The following is a 15,246-nucleotide window of genomic DNA, read 5'->3' on the forward strand; positions in this document are numbered from 1 at the left end:
GAAACAGTAGAATGGCCTTTTAACAACTTAGTTATACCAACATATGGAAGAAATCCCAAACCAGGATATATTGGTAGGAAGCACAGGGTAGAAATGAGAACAGATCCCTCACTATAACACATAGTGTTTCTCTAGAGAAATTTTTGCTTCCTATCTCTGTAACTTTGGGCTCTGCTAATCTAGAGGTATGAGTTTCAAAGAAAGAACTATTTCCACAGGGGAGACAGCAGTTATTCCACTGAATTGTAAGTTAAAACTGCCCTTCCCTATTTTGGGTTCCTCTTGCCAGTGAATCAACAGGCAAGGTAGAGGATTATTGTATTGCGTGGGGTGATTGATCCTGACTATCAAGAGGAAAATAGGAAACATTTTGGTATTTTCATGTCCTTTGAATAAAATCAATAGGCAAACTACCACAACTAAATACAGAGAAGAACTACTAATGGCCCACGCCAGCAACAAAGGTAATTATTTCATATTTTATCTACTATTGCTCTGTAATTTAAAGGGGATGGGAAAGTGTACCAAAGGGTTTTACTGTGTCATCTAAGAAAACTTCTTATTAATGTGTGACATACATGCAGAAAAGTGCTCACTAAATTTCCATAAAATGTAAAGACCTTTGTAACCAGCACCCAGATTAAGAAATAGAGTATTGCTTGGTGTGGTGGCGCATGCCTGTAGTCCCAGCTACTCAGGAGGCTGAGTCCAGGAGTTCTGGGCTGCGGTGTGCTATGCTGATCGGATGTCCGCACTAAGTTTAGCATCAATATGGTGACCTCCCAGGAGCTGGGGTGGGGGACCACCAGGTTGCCTAAGGAGGGGTGAACCGGCTCAGATCAGAAATGGAGCAGGTCGGGTGGCGCCTGCGGCTCAGTGAGTAGGGCGCCGGCCCCATATACTGAGGGTGGCGGGTTCAAACCCAGCCCCGGCTGAACTGCAACCAAAAAATAGCTGGGCATTGTGGCGGGTGCCTGTGGCGGGTGCTCAGGAGGCTGAGGCAGGAGAATTGCTGAAGCCCAAGAGCTAGAGGTTGCTGTGAGTCCTGTGACATCATGGCACTCTACTGAAGGCGGTAAAGTGAGACTCTGTTTCTACAAAAAAAAAAAGAAAGAAAGAAATGGAGCAGGTCAAAGCTCCCATGCTAATCAGTAGTGGGATCACACCTGTGAATAGCCACTGCACTCTAGCCTGAGCAACATAGTGAGACCCCCTCTCTTAAAAGAAAAAAATATATATATATAGAAAAGAAATAAAATAACATCAGCACTCCAGAAGTTTCCTTCATGCCCCTGTCGCTCAATAACCACCCCCAACCATTATCCTGACTTTCAACAAAATGGATTGGTTTTGCCTTGTTAAGCTAAATTTTGCCTGAGAAGAACTCTGTATTCAGATACTTGAGGCCTTACCTTACAAACCGCAACTAATTGACTAAGTCACTAAACCGAAAACCTAAATTAGGAGTATGTTTCTGAGTCTCAACCAATTACAGCAGCCATACTTCCATAAATCACAGGCAGTGAACTATTCAAACTATGTTCAAATAAAGCAAAGGCTGAACTGTAACCAATCCAGCTGTTTCGGTACCTCACTTTCATTTTCTGTACATCACTTTCCTTTTTCTGTCAATAAATGTTATACAACCATGCAGCAGCCCCAGTTTCTTTGAACCTGTTCTGGTTCTGGTAGATGTTTAATTCATGAACTGTTCTTGGCTCAATTAAACTCTGTTAAATTTAATTTACCTAAAGTTTCTTTTTTAAGACAGAGTCTCACTTTGTCATCCTCGGTAGAGTGCCGTGGTATCACAGTTCACAGTAACCTCACACTTTTGGGCTCAAGCAGTTCTCTTGCCTCAGCCTCCCAAGTAGCTGGGACTAAAGGCGCCTACCACAATGCCAGGTTATTTTTAGAGACAGGGTCTCACTCTTGCTCAGGCTGGTCTTGAACCTTGTGAGCTTAGGCAATCCACCTGCCTCAGCCTCTCAAAGTGCTAGGACTACAGACGGGAGTCACTGCGCCTAGCCCTCTAAAGTTATTTTTTTTATTGCTTTGAAAATTATTCAAATTTAATAATTTATGTATTACCATTATAAAGTTTTTTTTAATAGCCTGTGTATAAACTTTGCATAAATGGAGTCACACAATATGTACTCTTTTGTGTCTGGCTCCTCACTTTCTACATTATGTTTGTGTTGTATATTATAATTATAGTTCAGTCATTCTCATTGCTGTATAATAATCCATTATAAATATATCTCACTATTCTACTATTGGTAGACCTTTCAGTAGTTTCAATTTGCAGCTATTACAATTAATGCTGCTATGAACATTCTTGAACGTGTCTCTTGTTAAACATATATGCATATTTTTGTTGGGTATATACTATACCTAGGACTAGAATTACTGGGTCATAAGGTATTCCTATGCTCAGCATAAGAAAGACTACCAATCCATTTTCTAGAATGTTAGTACCAACTTGTATTTCCACATCAAGTAGGTAAGAGTTCTAGATACTTCATTTTCTCATCAACACTTGATGTTTTTCATCTTCTGGGGGTGTGATCACATTGTGATTTGAATCTGCATTTCCCTAATGACTCTTAGAGTTGAATACCTTGCATATGGCATATGCTTTTAAGCTGTTTGGATATTCCCTTTTATAAAGTACTTAGTTCAAGTACTATCCCATCAGTCTTTTTTTCTTAAATCTATTATTAGTGTTAGGTTGACTCAACCTTAAAAAGTTCTTTGCTCAAAGGAGTAGGGCATCAGCCCCATATGCCGGAGGTGGTGGGTTCAAACCCAGCCCCGGGCAAAAACTGCCAAAAAAAAGTCCTTTCCCTAACATCTACACCCAGATTAATTCCAGACCTAAATGTAAAATGTAAAATAACAAAGAATCAAAAAATAACAGATAACAGGAGAGATTATCTTCATGACTTTGGGATAGGCAAAGATTTCATTTAAATGACACAAAAGTAGATCATGAAACATTGTTAAAATTAAGATTTCTTGGTTCATCAGAAATAAATACTATTTTTTTGGTGGAGGAGGACAGAGTCTCAATTCTGTCTCGGCAACCTCAAACCCTGGGCTCAAGTGATCCTCATGCCTCAGCCTCCCTGAATAGCTGGGACTATAGGCATGCATCACCACATGTGGCTAGTTTTTCTATTTTTAGTAGAGATGAGGTCTCACTTTTACTCAGGCTAGTCTCAAACTCCTGAGTTCAAGCAATTCTCGTGCCTCAGCCTCCCAGAGTGCTACTCTGTTTCCCCAAAAATAAGACATCCTCCGAAAATAAGACTACTTACATAAAAGATAAGACGTCCCCTGAAAATAAGACCTAGCACATCTTTGGGAGCACACCTGAAAATAAGACACTGTCTTATTTTCGGGGAAAAAGGGTAGGATTACAGTCTTGAGCCATCCTTCAAACCATGTTCAAATAAAGCAAAGGCTGAACCAAAGGCTGGCCAAAAATATTATTCAAGAGATAAATGGGCCAGGGAGAGGTGGCTCACACCTGTAATCTTACCACTCTGGGAGGCCAAGGTGAGTGGATTTCTTGAGTTCAGGAGTGCAAGAACATCCTGAGCAACAGCAAGATCCCCATCTCTACTAAAAAAATTAGCTGGGTTTATGCCAGGCACTCTAGCCTGGGCAACAGAGTCTCAAAAACGACTGGGCATGGTGACTCATGCCTGTAATCCTAACACTTGGGAGGCAGAAGCAGGTAGATTGCCTGAGTTCACAGGTTTGAGACCAGCTTGAGCCAGAGCAAGACGTTGTCTCTAAAAATAGTTGAGTGTTGTGATGGGTGCATCCCAGGTCATAGAAAAGTTCAGTGATGATGGGTTAAAGTCAAGTTTGTCCAACTCCATAATCCACATTCTCAGTCACATTGCCTACTGTCCCCCAACAGTAGGAGATATCATTTTTGTGGGCCCAAAACTGTGGGTTCCCTAGTTCCTCCTCACAAGGCATGCTGTTGGCACTGTGGCACTGCCATCTGTGTCTGAGTGAATTCTTACGGTTGCACTGCCCCCTCACTCTCAGAGGAATGGGTCCTCAAAAAAGAACGTGTTTGAAAGGCAGAGGGCTGGCTCAGCACCTGTAGCACAGAGGTTAAGGCGCTGGCCACATGCGCCAAGGTTGGCAGGTTCCAACCCAACCCCGCCAGCTAAACAACAATGACAATTGCAATAAAAAAAAAAAATAGCTGGGCATTGTGGTGGGCACCTACAGTCCCGGCTACCTGGGAGGCTGAGTCAAGAGAATTGCTTAAGTCCAGGAATTGGAGGTTGCTGTGAACTGTGATGGCCTGGCAGTCTACCTAGGGTGATATAGTGACACTTGTCAAAAGAAAGTAAGAAAGAAGGAAGGAAGGAAGAGAGAGAGAGAGAGAGAGAGAGAGAGAGAAAGGAAGGAAGGAAGGAAGAAAGAAAGACCAACCTAAGTGTAGGGTATGGGACTTTCACTAGACCCCCAATTCTCCCTGGCTTTGACATGGCTCTCTCTTCCCAGTTGGCATCCCAGCCACCAAACAATCTCAAGTTCCAGGCAGCTAGGGTGGGTGTTCAAAGGGCTGGGCCTGTATTTGCCAAAGGGGCTGGGAACAGAGCCAGCGGGCGTCCACCTGGACCAGGTTCCTCCCGCCCAACTGGCGGATTAAAAGGGAGCTTGTTTGTGCCGCAAACAGCGGAGGCCTATCGAAAATGATACAGAATGGCCCTCGACCTGAATGGATAGTTTCAGAGTTAGGCGTTAGTTTAGGAAGGCAGAATGCGATCACTGCATGTTGCTCCCCGTGAGCCAGGTCAGTCCAAAAGGCCTTGGGTGCATTTCCTCACGACAACTTCTTGAGGTGATAACTATTACTGTCCATTTTACAGGTGAGGAAATACAAACAGTAATTTGGAACTTGCCCAAGGACGACAGTACTGATTAATCGTCGTCTGCCCTACACCCACACCACGCAAGGATTTTGTTTGTTTTTAAGACAGAGCCTCAAGCTTAACGTCACAGCTCACAGCAACCTCAAACTCTTGGGCTCAAGTGATTCTCCTGCCTCAGCCTCCCAAGTAGCTGGAACTAAAGGGGCCCGCCACAACACCCAGCTATTTTTTGGTTGTAGTTGTCATTGTTGTTTGGCAGGCCCAGGATGGATTTGAACCCCCCAGCTCTGGTGTATGTGGCTGGCCCCCTTAGCTGCTTGAGCTACAGGTGCCACCACCACTGCAAGGATTTTTTTTTTTTTTTTTTTTTTGTAGAGACAGAGTTTCACTTTATGGCCCTCGGTAGAGTGCCGTGGCCTCACACAGCTCACAGCAACCTCCAACTCCTGGGCTTAAGCGATTCTCTTGCCTCAGCCTCCCAAGTAGCTGGGACTACAGGCGCCCGCCGCAACGCCCGGCTATTTTTTTGTTGCAGTTTGGCCGGGGCCGGGTTTGAACCCGCCACCCTCGGTATATGGGGCTGGTGCCTTACCGACTGAGCCACAGGCGCCGCCCTCCACTGCAAGGATTTTTACAGGCGGTCGACTCATATGCATTGGCAGTGAATGAGTACTTCTTAATATGGAACCGTTACACTCACTACTCAACAACCTCTGTATATTAACCCTACGTGTTAATTTTTTCCCTTTTCCCTTTTTGGATATAGAAAAGTTCTTTCCAGTGGGGTCCTAGGTGACATGGACACAAAGTTCCTGGAAAAATCCAAAAGATTCTGGTTATCCTAGCTGTGTCTTCAGGCAGGGAAACGGAACAGCTGGGACCGGGGTAGGAAAATAATTTCACAGTGCTTATGAATGAAATACATAAATTAAACAAGAACAAAAGTCTGCGTGGTCATGGGTGAATCTGGCGGGAGCTTTTGCTTCAAAGTAAAACTGACCCTGGGGCGGATCAGTTGAGGCCTGGGCAGACGGCGCTGGCTCCCTTCAGATCACAGCTCCTCCCCAGCAGGGCCAGGAGGAGAGATGGCATTGCTGCTCCAGTGATGGAGGAGCAAAGTCTGCTCGCAGTGGCTGGGTGGCTCGCCCAGAATCATCCCGGAGCTCAGAGTCCTTCCCCTGACCGCCCCAGGGTGGGTTTTTTGTTTTTTTTTCTGAGACTGAGGGAGGGAACACAGTCCTCGGCTCTGTGCCCACCTTGCCTCACCCAGGGCGGAGCGTGGGCCGGGCTGCCGGGCCAGCGCGACTTTGGCTGCCCCGCCCCGGCCGCAGGAGAAAAAGGCCGGTCCACGCCCGGCCCCACCCTGTCCCGCCCCGCCAAGTTTAAGAGCCTTCTCCGACAGCCGGAGGTTCCTGGGCAGCAAGTCTTACACGCTCCCCTTTGCAGGGTCTTCTCACTCTCCTCTCGAGCTCCCTACATAGCCACGGAAAGGCCCAGCTCCTCTCTTCGCGCTGGTCCCCGCAAAGGCCGCGCCATGCCCAGCCCCGGGCCGCTAGGTAGCCAGCCGCCCCTTCCTGTAGGAGCTGGGGTCCAGCCCCCGCGCACGGGCAGCTCCCCAGCGACTGGGTCCCCGGCGCTCTTGCACCTCCCCGCCGGCCGCGAAAAGCCCCGCGCGCCTGGACTCCTCGAGTCCTTCTCCGTCGAGGCCATCCTGGCGAGGCCGGATCCCCGCGCGCCGGCTGTCTCCCACCTCTCAGGCTCCGCCGGCACCTTCCTGGGTCTCTGGACCGCTCCATCCCAGTGTCCTGTCCCTGTTCTGCCCTGGGTGTGCCCGGCGCCTTGGCTGCCCGCCTACCTGAGCATGAATCTCTACCCGCTGTACCCACAGCAGCCTGTGCAGGGGCTGCGCCTGGCTCAATTCTGCGGCCTCCAGGGCGTCGGCGACACAGGTACTGCGAACCCGGGCGCCCGCGTGCGGGGTTGGAGAATAGAGACTGGTGGTGGTCGCCAAAGTAGAGAAGTCGTTGAGTTTGAGAACCATACACCGTTGTAGTGGTCTAGGGGATCTACGACCGTAGACCTTTCAGTTGAAACCAAGCGCGGAGATAGAGCCTCGCTGAGACAGACCCTGGCGCTAGGCTTCCCTGCGCGCTGCAGAGGGTGGAGAGAGGGGGTGGGAGAGCCAGCGCAGAGCGAGTGCGGGCGGGCCCGACGCGCGAACCATAGACTGATGCGACCAGCGCGGGGCCGCTCCGGGACCCAGCCCGGCTCCCGGTCTCCGCGTCCCTAGACACCCTCCCACACTCGCTTGGTGTAACGTATGGTGGCGCAGACACTTCCCCCAAATGGCTTTCATCCCGAACCCATGGCCCTGCCCTTTCTGGGAGAAGTAGATGCTACAGGTGGTGCTGTTCAAGGAGGAGCTCTTAGGAGCTGGCAAACGCCCAGACCCCACTACCGCCTCCATCACTCACATCCGTGTAACTTGGGCTTCACACTTAACAGCCCTGAGTCTGCGAGCTTACAGAGCTCTTAGGATGGGACTTGCTGCGCTAGGCACTTAAATCCCGTGAAGGAACTTAATAATGCCCTCCAGCATTAATAACCCCCTACCCAGGCTTTTGCCATTTTTGGTGACCTGGCTCATGCTTCCTAATGTGCCCAGAAAGAAAACAGAAGCAAAGTTATTTCGATCCTTATCAACTCATACCAAGATCATTGTAACACAGTCTTGTATGGTTCCTACTACCAGGGCAGCCCGCATCCTCCATTTCCTGAACCCCTTTCGGAAAGTGCATGGCCACTGGACTTCCAACTCCATCCAAATTCATAATGCTTTATCTGGGAGCTACCAGTGACTCTGAGGCAGCACTTTCTGAGCTCTCTCCACACTTGAAGTCTGAATGGAAGTTAACTATTTTTGTTTGTTTGTTTTTGAAGCAGGGTCTCCCCCTGTTTCCCAGGCTAGAGTACAATGGCTACATCATAGCTCATTGGAACCTCAAACTCCTGGGCTCAAACCATCCTCTTGCCTCAGCTTCCCAAGTTGCTGAGACTACCAGCATGCACCACTATGCCCAGCTAATTTTTGTATTTTTTTTTGTAGAGACAAGGTCTCACTGTTGCCCAGCCTGGTCTTGAGTTCCTGGCCTCAAGCAATCCTCCTACCTCCCAAAGGATTACAGGTGTGAGCCACGACACTCCACCAGTTTACTACTTTACATTACAGTTGTCTCATTTTCCGGTTAGTGAGTTTTTTTGTTTGTTTTGTTTTGTTTTTGAGACAGAGTCTCACTTTGTCACCCTGGGTAGAATGCTGTGGCGTCACAGCTCACAGCAACTTCAAACTCTTGGGCTCAAGCCATTCACTTGCCTCAGCCTCCCAAATAGCTGGGACTACAGGTGCCCACCACAGCACTAGCTATCTTTTAGAGATGGGGTCTCACTATTGCTCAGGCTGTTCTTGAACTCCTGAGCTCAGGCAATCCACCTGCCTCAGCCTCCTAGAGTGCTGGGATTACAGGCATGAGACACCACGCCTGGCCTGATTATGGTATTTTTTTGGTCACATAGAAAAATTTTTAAATTTTTATGTGTTTGAATATATCTTTCTAAATGAGTTCCGTGTCTTGTATCATATTTGGAAAGCCCTTTCCCATTCTGAGGTCATAAAATAATTCTCCCCTGGTTTCTTCTAGATTTTTGTGGGTTTGCTTTTTTAAAATTTATTTCAGGTTAATGTGAGGGTACAAACAACCAGGTCACAATATTTGAATGTTTTAGGTAGAATCCCTCTTGTAGTCATGTCCAGCACCCAAAAGATGTGCCATAAACCCTACATTGTGTCCATTAAGTGGGAGCACACCAATCCACCCCTCTACCTCTCTCTCCTCCCTCATTCCCCCTCCCCCCCAACTTGAATTGAATTGAGTTTTTCTCCTATGTGGGCATGAATAGGATTGCCTACTGGCTTCATATTAATATTGAGTACATTGGATACCTGCTTTTCCAGTTTTGGGGGGTTTTTTTGTTGTTTTTTTGAGACAGAATCTCACTTTGTCACCCTCGGTAGAGTGCTGTGGTGTCATAACTCACAGCAACTTCCAACTCCTGGGCTCAAGCGATTCTTTTGCTTCAGCCTCCCAAGTAGTTGGGACTACAGGCACTGGTCACAACACCCAGCTATCTATAGAGATGAGGTCTTGCTCTTGCTCAGACTGGTCTTGAACTCCTGAGCTCAGGCAATCCACCTGCCTCAGGCAATCCACTCATTATAGGAGTGAGCCACTGCACCTGGCCTGCTTTTCCATTCTTGTGATACTTTACTAAGAAGAATGTGTTTCAACTCCATCCAGGTTAACACAAAATATGTAAAGTCACAACCTTTTTTAGGGCTGAATAGTTTTCCATAGTATTCATATACTACAGTTTGGTTTTTTTGTTTTGTTTTGCTTTGTTTTTTGAGACAGGTCTCACTTTATTGCCCTCAATAGAGTGCTGTGACATCATAGCTTGCAGCAACCTCAAACTCTTGGGCTCAAGTGATTCTCTTGCCTCAGCCTCCCAAATAGCTGGGACTACAGGTACTCGCTACAATGCCTGGCTCTTTTTTAGAGATGGGGGTTTTGCTCTTGCTCAGACTGGTCTGGAACTCCTGAGCTCAGGTGATCACTCACCTTGGCCTCCCAGACTGCTAGGATTACAGGCATGAGCCACCATGCCTGGCCCCACATATCAGTTTGTTAATCCATTCCTGGATTGGTGGGCATTTAGATTATTTCCATATTTTGGCAATTGTAAATTGAGTTGCAATAAACAATCTAGTGCAATGTCCTTATGATAAAAATGATTTTTTTTCTTCTGAGTAGATGCCTAGTAGTTGGGATTGCAGGGTCAAATGGGAGATCTAATTTGAGTTCTTTGAGGTTTCTCCATACTTCTTTCCAAAAAAGCTATATTAGTTTGCAGTCTCACTGACAGTATAAAAGTGTTACCCTCTCTTCACATTTACGCCACATCTGCAACTTTGAGACTGTGATATGGTTTTATCATACAGGGGTTAGGCAATATCTCAGGGTGGTTTTGGGGTTTGCTTTTTTACATTTAAATATTTGCTCCATTTCCAGTTTTTCTTCATGCATGGTATGAGGTATGGGTCCAGCTTAATTTTTCCCAGCTCTGGACCCAATTCATCTGGAAATAATCCATCTCTTCCTCATTGCATTATCTCTTAGGTTATAATTTTTATAAAAACCATTGACTTTCTTCTGTTCCGTACCTGGGACAGTACTAAGCACCTCACAAGTACCATATTTTAAAATCCTTGTGACATCTTTGGAAGTAGGGATTATTATTGCCATTTTACATAAAAGGAAATTAAGGCTCACAGAAGTATACCGACTTGCCCAAGGTCCTGTGGCTGGTAACTAATGGCAGAGCTAGGATTCCAACCAGAGCTCTTAAGGAACATACAATACATCCTAATTTCTTATCCCAGGGTGATAACTACTTATGGTTATGAAACAAGGCAGGAGAGACTAGGTACTAGGGACTACACCAGGTTGTATGCCTGCTGGGCTTTTCCTGGTTTTTTGGTCCTACCTCAGTCAGTCAGTCAGTCACTTTGTAAGCCTGTTGGCCCCAGTGATTGGAGTCCTGGGCAGGTAGGACCCCAGCTTTGCTCCCTTCATTGGGGCAGACTGTCTGCCAGTCCCGAAACCTCCCCAAAGCTGGTGGGGGCTGAGTCGACATGACATCACACTTGCCCTTCCTCTGCCCAGAACACTCTCTTCTTAGATAGCCCAATGTCTCACACCCTCATCCCCACCAACACCAGACTCAGGTACTGCCCACTGGTCCACAGCATGGTGAGCTGAATAGTATTTTTTTTTTTAGACAGAGTCTCAAGCTGTTGCCCTGCATAGAGTGCTGTGGTATCATAGCTCACAGCAACCTCAAACTCAGGCTCAAGCAATCCTCTTGCCTCAGTTTTCCTATTTTTAGTAGAAACAGGGTCTTGCTTTTGCTCAGGCTCATCTCGAACTCGTGAGCTCAAGGAATCCACCCGCCTTGGCCTCCCAGAGTGCTAGGATTATAGGTGTGAGCCACCGCGCCCGGCCCTGAATAGCATTTTTGTGTCCTTTAGAAAGGGGCATCCTTTCCTCCAAACATAGTACCTTGTTGGGGGCAAGAATAGGCCTGCAGAGAGGAGGCCAAATTTTGGACCCCCGCCCCCATCCCTCCCAGCTGGGTATTTATGAATAGGGCACAAGCTGTACAGAGTGGCTAGACATAGTAGATATGTTCAAATGTCACATCACCCTTTCTAAAGATGTAATTGACCCCCCACCAACACACATACATATTCATCTGGTCTACTTTCCCTACTTTTTTTTCCTTCTGAGCACTTATCGCTATTTGACCTACTAAATTTATTTCTTATTTTTACCTTGTTTACTGATTCTTCCCCTTCTAAGATGTAAACTCCATGAAGATAGAGATTTTCTGTTTTGTCCTGAAATCATGTCTAATAACACAGTAGACATTCAAAAAATATCTGTAAATGAATGAAGAGGGTTCACCCTCCAGGGTGCCTTCTCTGCCCATCTTTGGGTTCCCCAAAGCAGTCAAGGAAAGAAGAGCCTGGAGAAGGAAGGTTTGACAACTCCTATTAGGGGCCAGAAGTGAAGCCCCTTGGCTGGAGAGTGGTGAAGGCAAGGAGTCTCATCGTGTTTCCCTTTTCTTTCTCCTTTGTTTCCTGTTATTTCTGTACGTTCTCTTCACATTTTGCTTTCTTGCCATGTTACTTGGCCAAGGTCCTCCATCCTCCAACATGGGTGGCCAGGTGGCTGCTGGCTAACCTGCTTCTGGTTACTCTTCAGGTTTGCAGCTGGTTCACCGTCCAGGCCTCGGGGGCCCCCCAGACTGGGTCCCAACTAAAGACCTTCCAGACACTGAGACACACCAAAAGAGGGTCCGAACTATGTTTAATTTGGAGCAGCTGGAAGAGCTGGAGAAAGTGTTTGCCAAACAGCACAATCTGGTGGGGAAGAAGAGAGTCCAGCTGGCGGCCCGGCTCAACCTTACAGAAAACCAGGTGGGAACGAGGACTCCTGTGGGGCCTGGGCTGGACCTGGGGATAAACACTACCTCTGGAAGGCCCCAAGTTGGGGGTGGGAGAAAGACAGGGGCCCTCTCCCTGTGTACCAGCCTGTTGGGAAGACAGCCCTAAGTTTTTTGCATATTCCCTTATAATAAGAAAAACTTTCCCATCTGAACTCACATTATGGGCACAATATATGATATTTATTAATTTAGATTATTAGTCTAGAAATCTGTAATAAAATCTGTAATAAATAAATTATTAATCTAGAAATCTGTACTTCCATACTAAAAAAGAAGCTTTCAATGAAATTAAGTAGATATTCAAGAGACTAAATATTTAAAAAAGTAATGACTATTCCCTTGAACCTCAAATCCCCCTTCAGCTACTTTACTATTAATATGTTTCTGCTCCTTTCACAGGCAAACTTCTCAAGAACTTGCTGTGTTCATTCTGCCTGCATCCTCATCCTTATCGTCCATTCATTTTCTAACTCTTTCCAACAAGACTTTTTTCCCTACAATTCCATCAAAACTCCTCCCCAAGGTCTCTAATGACCTCCATGTGTCCAAAGCCAACAGGTATTTTCCTTCCCTCAACTTACTCCACCACTTAGGAGCTCTGGGTTCAGCCACTCCTTCCATTACCAAAACACACTCTTCTCTGGGCTTCCACACACCACACTCTTCGGTTTTACTCCCAGCTCTCTGGTCACTTCCATTTCCTTGGCAGAATTCTCTTCTTTCTTTCTATGTATCTATGTATCTATCTATCTATCTACAGAGTTCCACTGTAGCGTGCTCTGTAGCGTGCTCTGCTGTCATAGATCACAGAAACCTCAAATTCTTGAGCTCAAGTGATCCTCTTGCCTCAGCCTCCCAGGTAGCTCAGACTACAGTTGGCCCCCCCAGTGCCCAGTTATTAGAGATAGGGTCTTGCTCTTACTCAGGCTGGTCTTGAACTTCTAAGCTCAAGCAATCCACCTGACTCAGTCTCCAAGAGTGCTAGGATTATAGGCGTAAGCCACCACACCCAGCCTACTCTTCCATTTAGAACCTCAAAATTTCTCCCCAGCTGGTCTTATCTGCTCCCACTGTTTAAAGTACCATCCAAAAGCCAATGACTCCCAAATTTGTATCTTCAGCTCAACCTTCTCTCTTAACAATTTACACATCTAACCACCTTCTTGATGCCTCTACTTAGATCTCTCAAACCTAAAGCATTTCAAACCTACCAAGTCTAAACATCAATTCCTGACTGCTTTTCTCTCCAAATCTGTTTCTGTCTCATATATGGGCTACTGTCCACCTCGCTGCTCAAAAAACTCTAGCTATCCTAGATTCCTCCTTCTCTCCAACTCCCAACCATCAGCAAGTTCTGTCACTCCTACCTCCAAAATATGGGGAATGGCTTCATTTCTTTCTCTTCATCACCCTTAACGTATGTCCCCAACTCTTATGGGCCACAGTAGTGTCCCCCCCTCCCAATTCTCTTCTTGTTTCTGCTGTCATCTAGCAATCAGATGTGCAGTACTCTTAAGATGTGAATAGGAGAGCTGGGGTCAGGGGCTCACACCTGTAATCCTAGCACACCCTGAGAGGCTGAGGCAGGTGGATTGCTTGAACTCAGGAGTTTAAGACCAGTCTGAGCAAGAGGGGGTTCCTGTCTCTACTAAAATTAGCTGGGCGTTGTGGCGGGTGCCTGTAGTCCCAACTACTTGGGAGGCTGAGGCTTGAGCCCCAGGAGTTTGAGGTTCCTGTGAGCTATGATGCCACAGCATTCTACCCAGGGTGACAGAGTAAGACTGTCTCAAAACAAAACAAACAAACAAAAAAAGAATGTAAATAGGAGGCTAGGCCTGGTGGCGCAAGCCTGTAATCCCAGCACTTTCAGAAGCTGAGGCTGGAGGATCACTTGGGGGCAGCAGTTTGAAGCTTGGGCAACATAGCAAGACCCCACTGCTATAAAAATTTTTTAAAAAATTAGCCAGGTGTGATGGTGCCTACCTGTAGTACCAGCTACTCAGGAGGCTGAGGCAGGAAGATTGCTTGAGCGCAGGAGTTTGAGGTTGCAGAAAGCTTGATTCCATCTCAGACCCTTCCTATAGTATGTCCCCTGCTCTACTGGCCTGTTGTCTGCGTTAGCTTTTCTTCCTTTAAGCCTGAGGTTTATTTATTTATTTTTTTGAGACAGTCTAACTATGTCATCCTCAATAGAGTGCCATCACAGCACAGCTCACAGCAACCTCAAACTCTTGGGCTTAAGAGATTCTCTTGCCTCAGCCTCCCAAGTAGCTGGGACTACAGATACCCGCCACAATGCCTGACTACTTTTTTGTTGTTGTTGTTGTAGTTGTTGTTTAGCAGGCCCCGGGTGGGGTTCGAACCCATCTGCCTCGGTGTATGTGGCCGGCACTGTAACCACTGAGCTACGGGTGCTGAGCCTAAGCCTCAGCTTTAGTGCTGGTTCCTCGTGGAGTCTGCCCCTACACAACTCCGTGTTTGTACCTCCTTTTGTGTGTTATATTTCTTTGCGTGTTTGTTTCCAGTGTCCCTCCACTAGACTGTGAGCTCCATGAGGACCATGGCTCTATTGCTCACTTCTGTATCACTATCACTCAGGATGGAGCCTAGCCCATAGGAGCTCAATAAATACTCATTTGATGTGTGAATGGTGTCTGGAATTATAGAAAAGAGTGTTTCAGAGGAGGTGTTTCCCTTAGAAGGAAAAGCAAGTTTTGACCACAGAGGAATAGGCACTCCTGGAACTGAGGATCACTGGAACCTACTGGTCACATTCTGATCTCTGCCCATTGTCTCCAATTATAGGTGAGGGTCTGGTTCCAGAATCGCAGGGTCAAGTATCAGAAACAGCAAAAGCTGAGACTGCCGGCTGCATCTACTGAGGCTGCCTCCCTGGACGAGCCCTCCAGCAGTTCCAATGCCAGCATCCAGAGCGACGACTTTGAGTCAGGAGTGGACAGCTGATGATCGGGACAGAGGCCTCACCTAGAGGCGTGGGCTAGTTCTTCCTGTGGGTACCCACTGGACCTCTCTGCCTCACATCTCAACAAAGGTTGAGTCTTCTCAACCAGAGGAATCTGAACCGTCAAAGCAGGGACACTCTGTTCTATACCGGGTTCTGTATAATGGAATAATGTCATGGTCAGAGGCACAAACTTTGGCCTTCAGCTGTATCCTTGGTCAAGTTTCTAAACTTCTGAGGCTTTCTTCTTCATCT

At 46.8% G+C, this 15,246-nt stretch overlaps 1 protein-coding gene across 1 annotated transcript; it reads left to right on the plus strand.

Moving 5' to 3' along the window:
• Positions 1-6,438: 6,438 nt before the first annotated feature.
• Positions 6,439-14,993, plus strand: NOTO (notochord homeobox). The gene is made up of 3 exons (XM_053589346.1): positions 6,439-6,853; positions 11,786-12,000; positions 14,835-14,993. Exons 1-3 carry the CDS (start codon positions 6,439-6,441, stop codon positions 14,991-14,993), a joined length of 789 nt encoding a protein of 262 aa, XP_053445321.1.
• The last annotated feature ends 253 nt before the right edge of the window (positions 14,994-15,246 follow it).

The sequence above is a fragment of the Nycticebus coucang genome, chromosome 4, assembly GCF_027406575.1.
Source record: "Nycticebus coucang isolate mNycCou1 chromosome 4, mNycCou1.pri, whole genome shotgun sequence".
NCBI lineage: Eukaryota > Metazoa > Chordata > Mammalia > Primates > Lorisidae > Nycticebus > Nycticebus coucang.

Coding starts and splice junctions, on each gene's coding strand:
- NOTO (XM_053589346.1), top strand. CDS start 6,439: ATGCCCAGCCCCGGGCCGCTAGGTAGCCAGCCGCCCCTTCCTGTAGGA. Junction 6,854..11,785: donor CCAGGGCGTCGGCGACACAG/GTACTGCGAACC, acceptor GTTACTCTTCAG/GTTTGCAGCTGGTTCACCGT. Junction 12,001..14,834: donor TCAACCTTACAGAAAACCAG/GTGGGAACGAGG, acceptor CTCCAATTATAG/GTGAGGGTCTGGTTCCAGAA.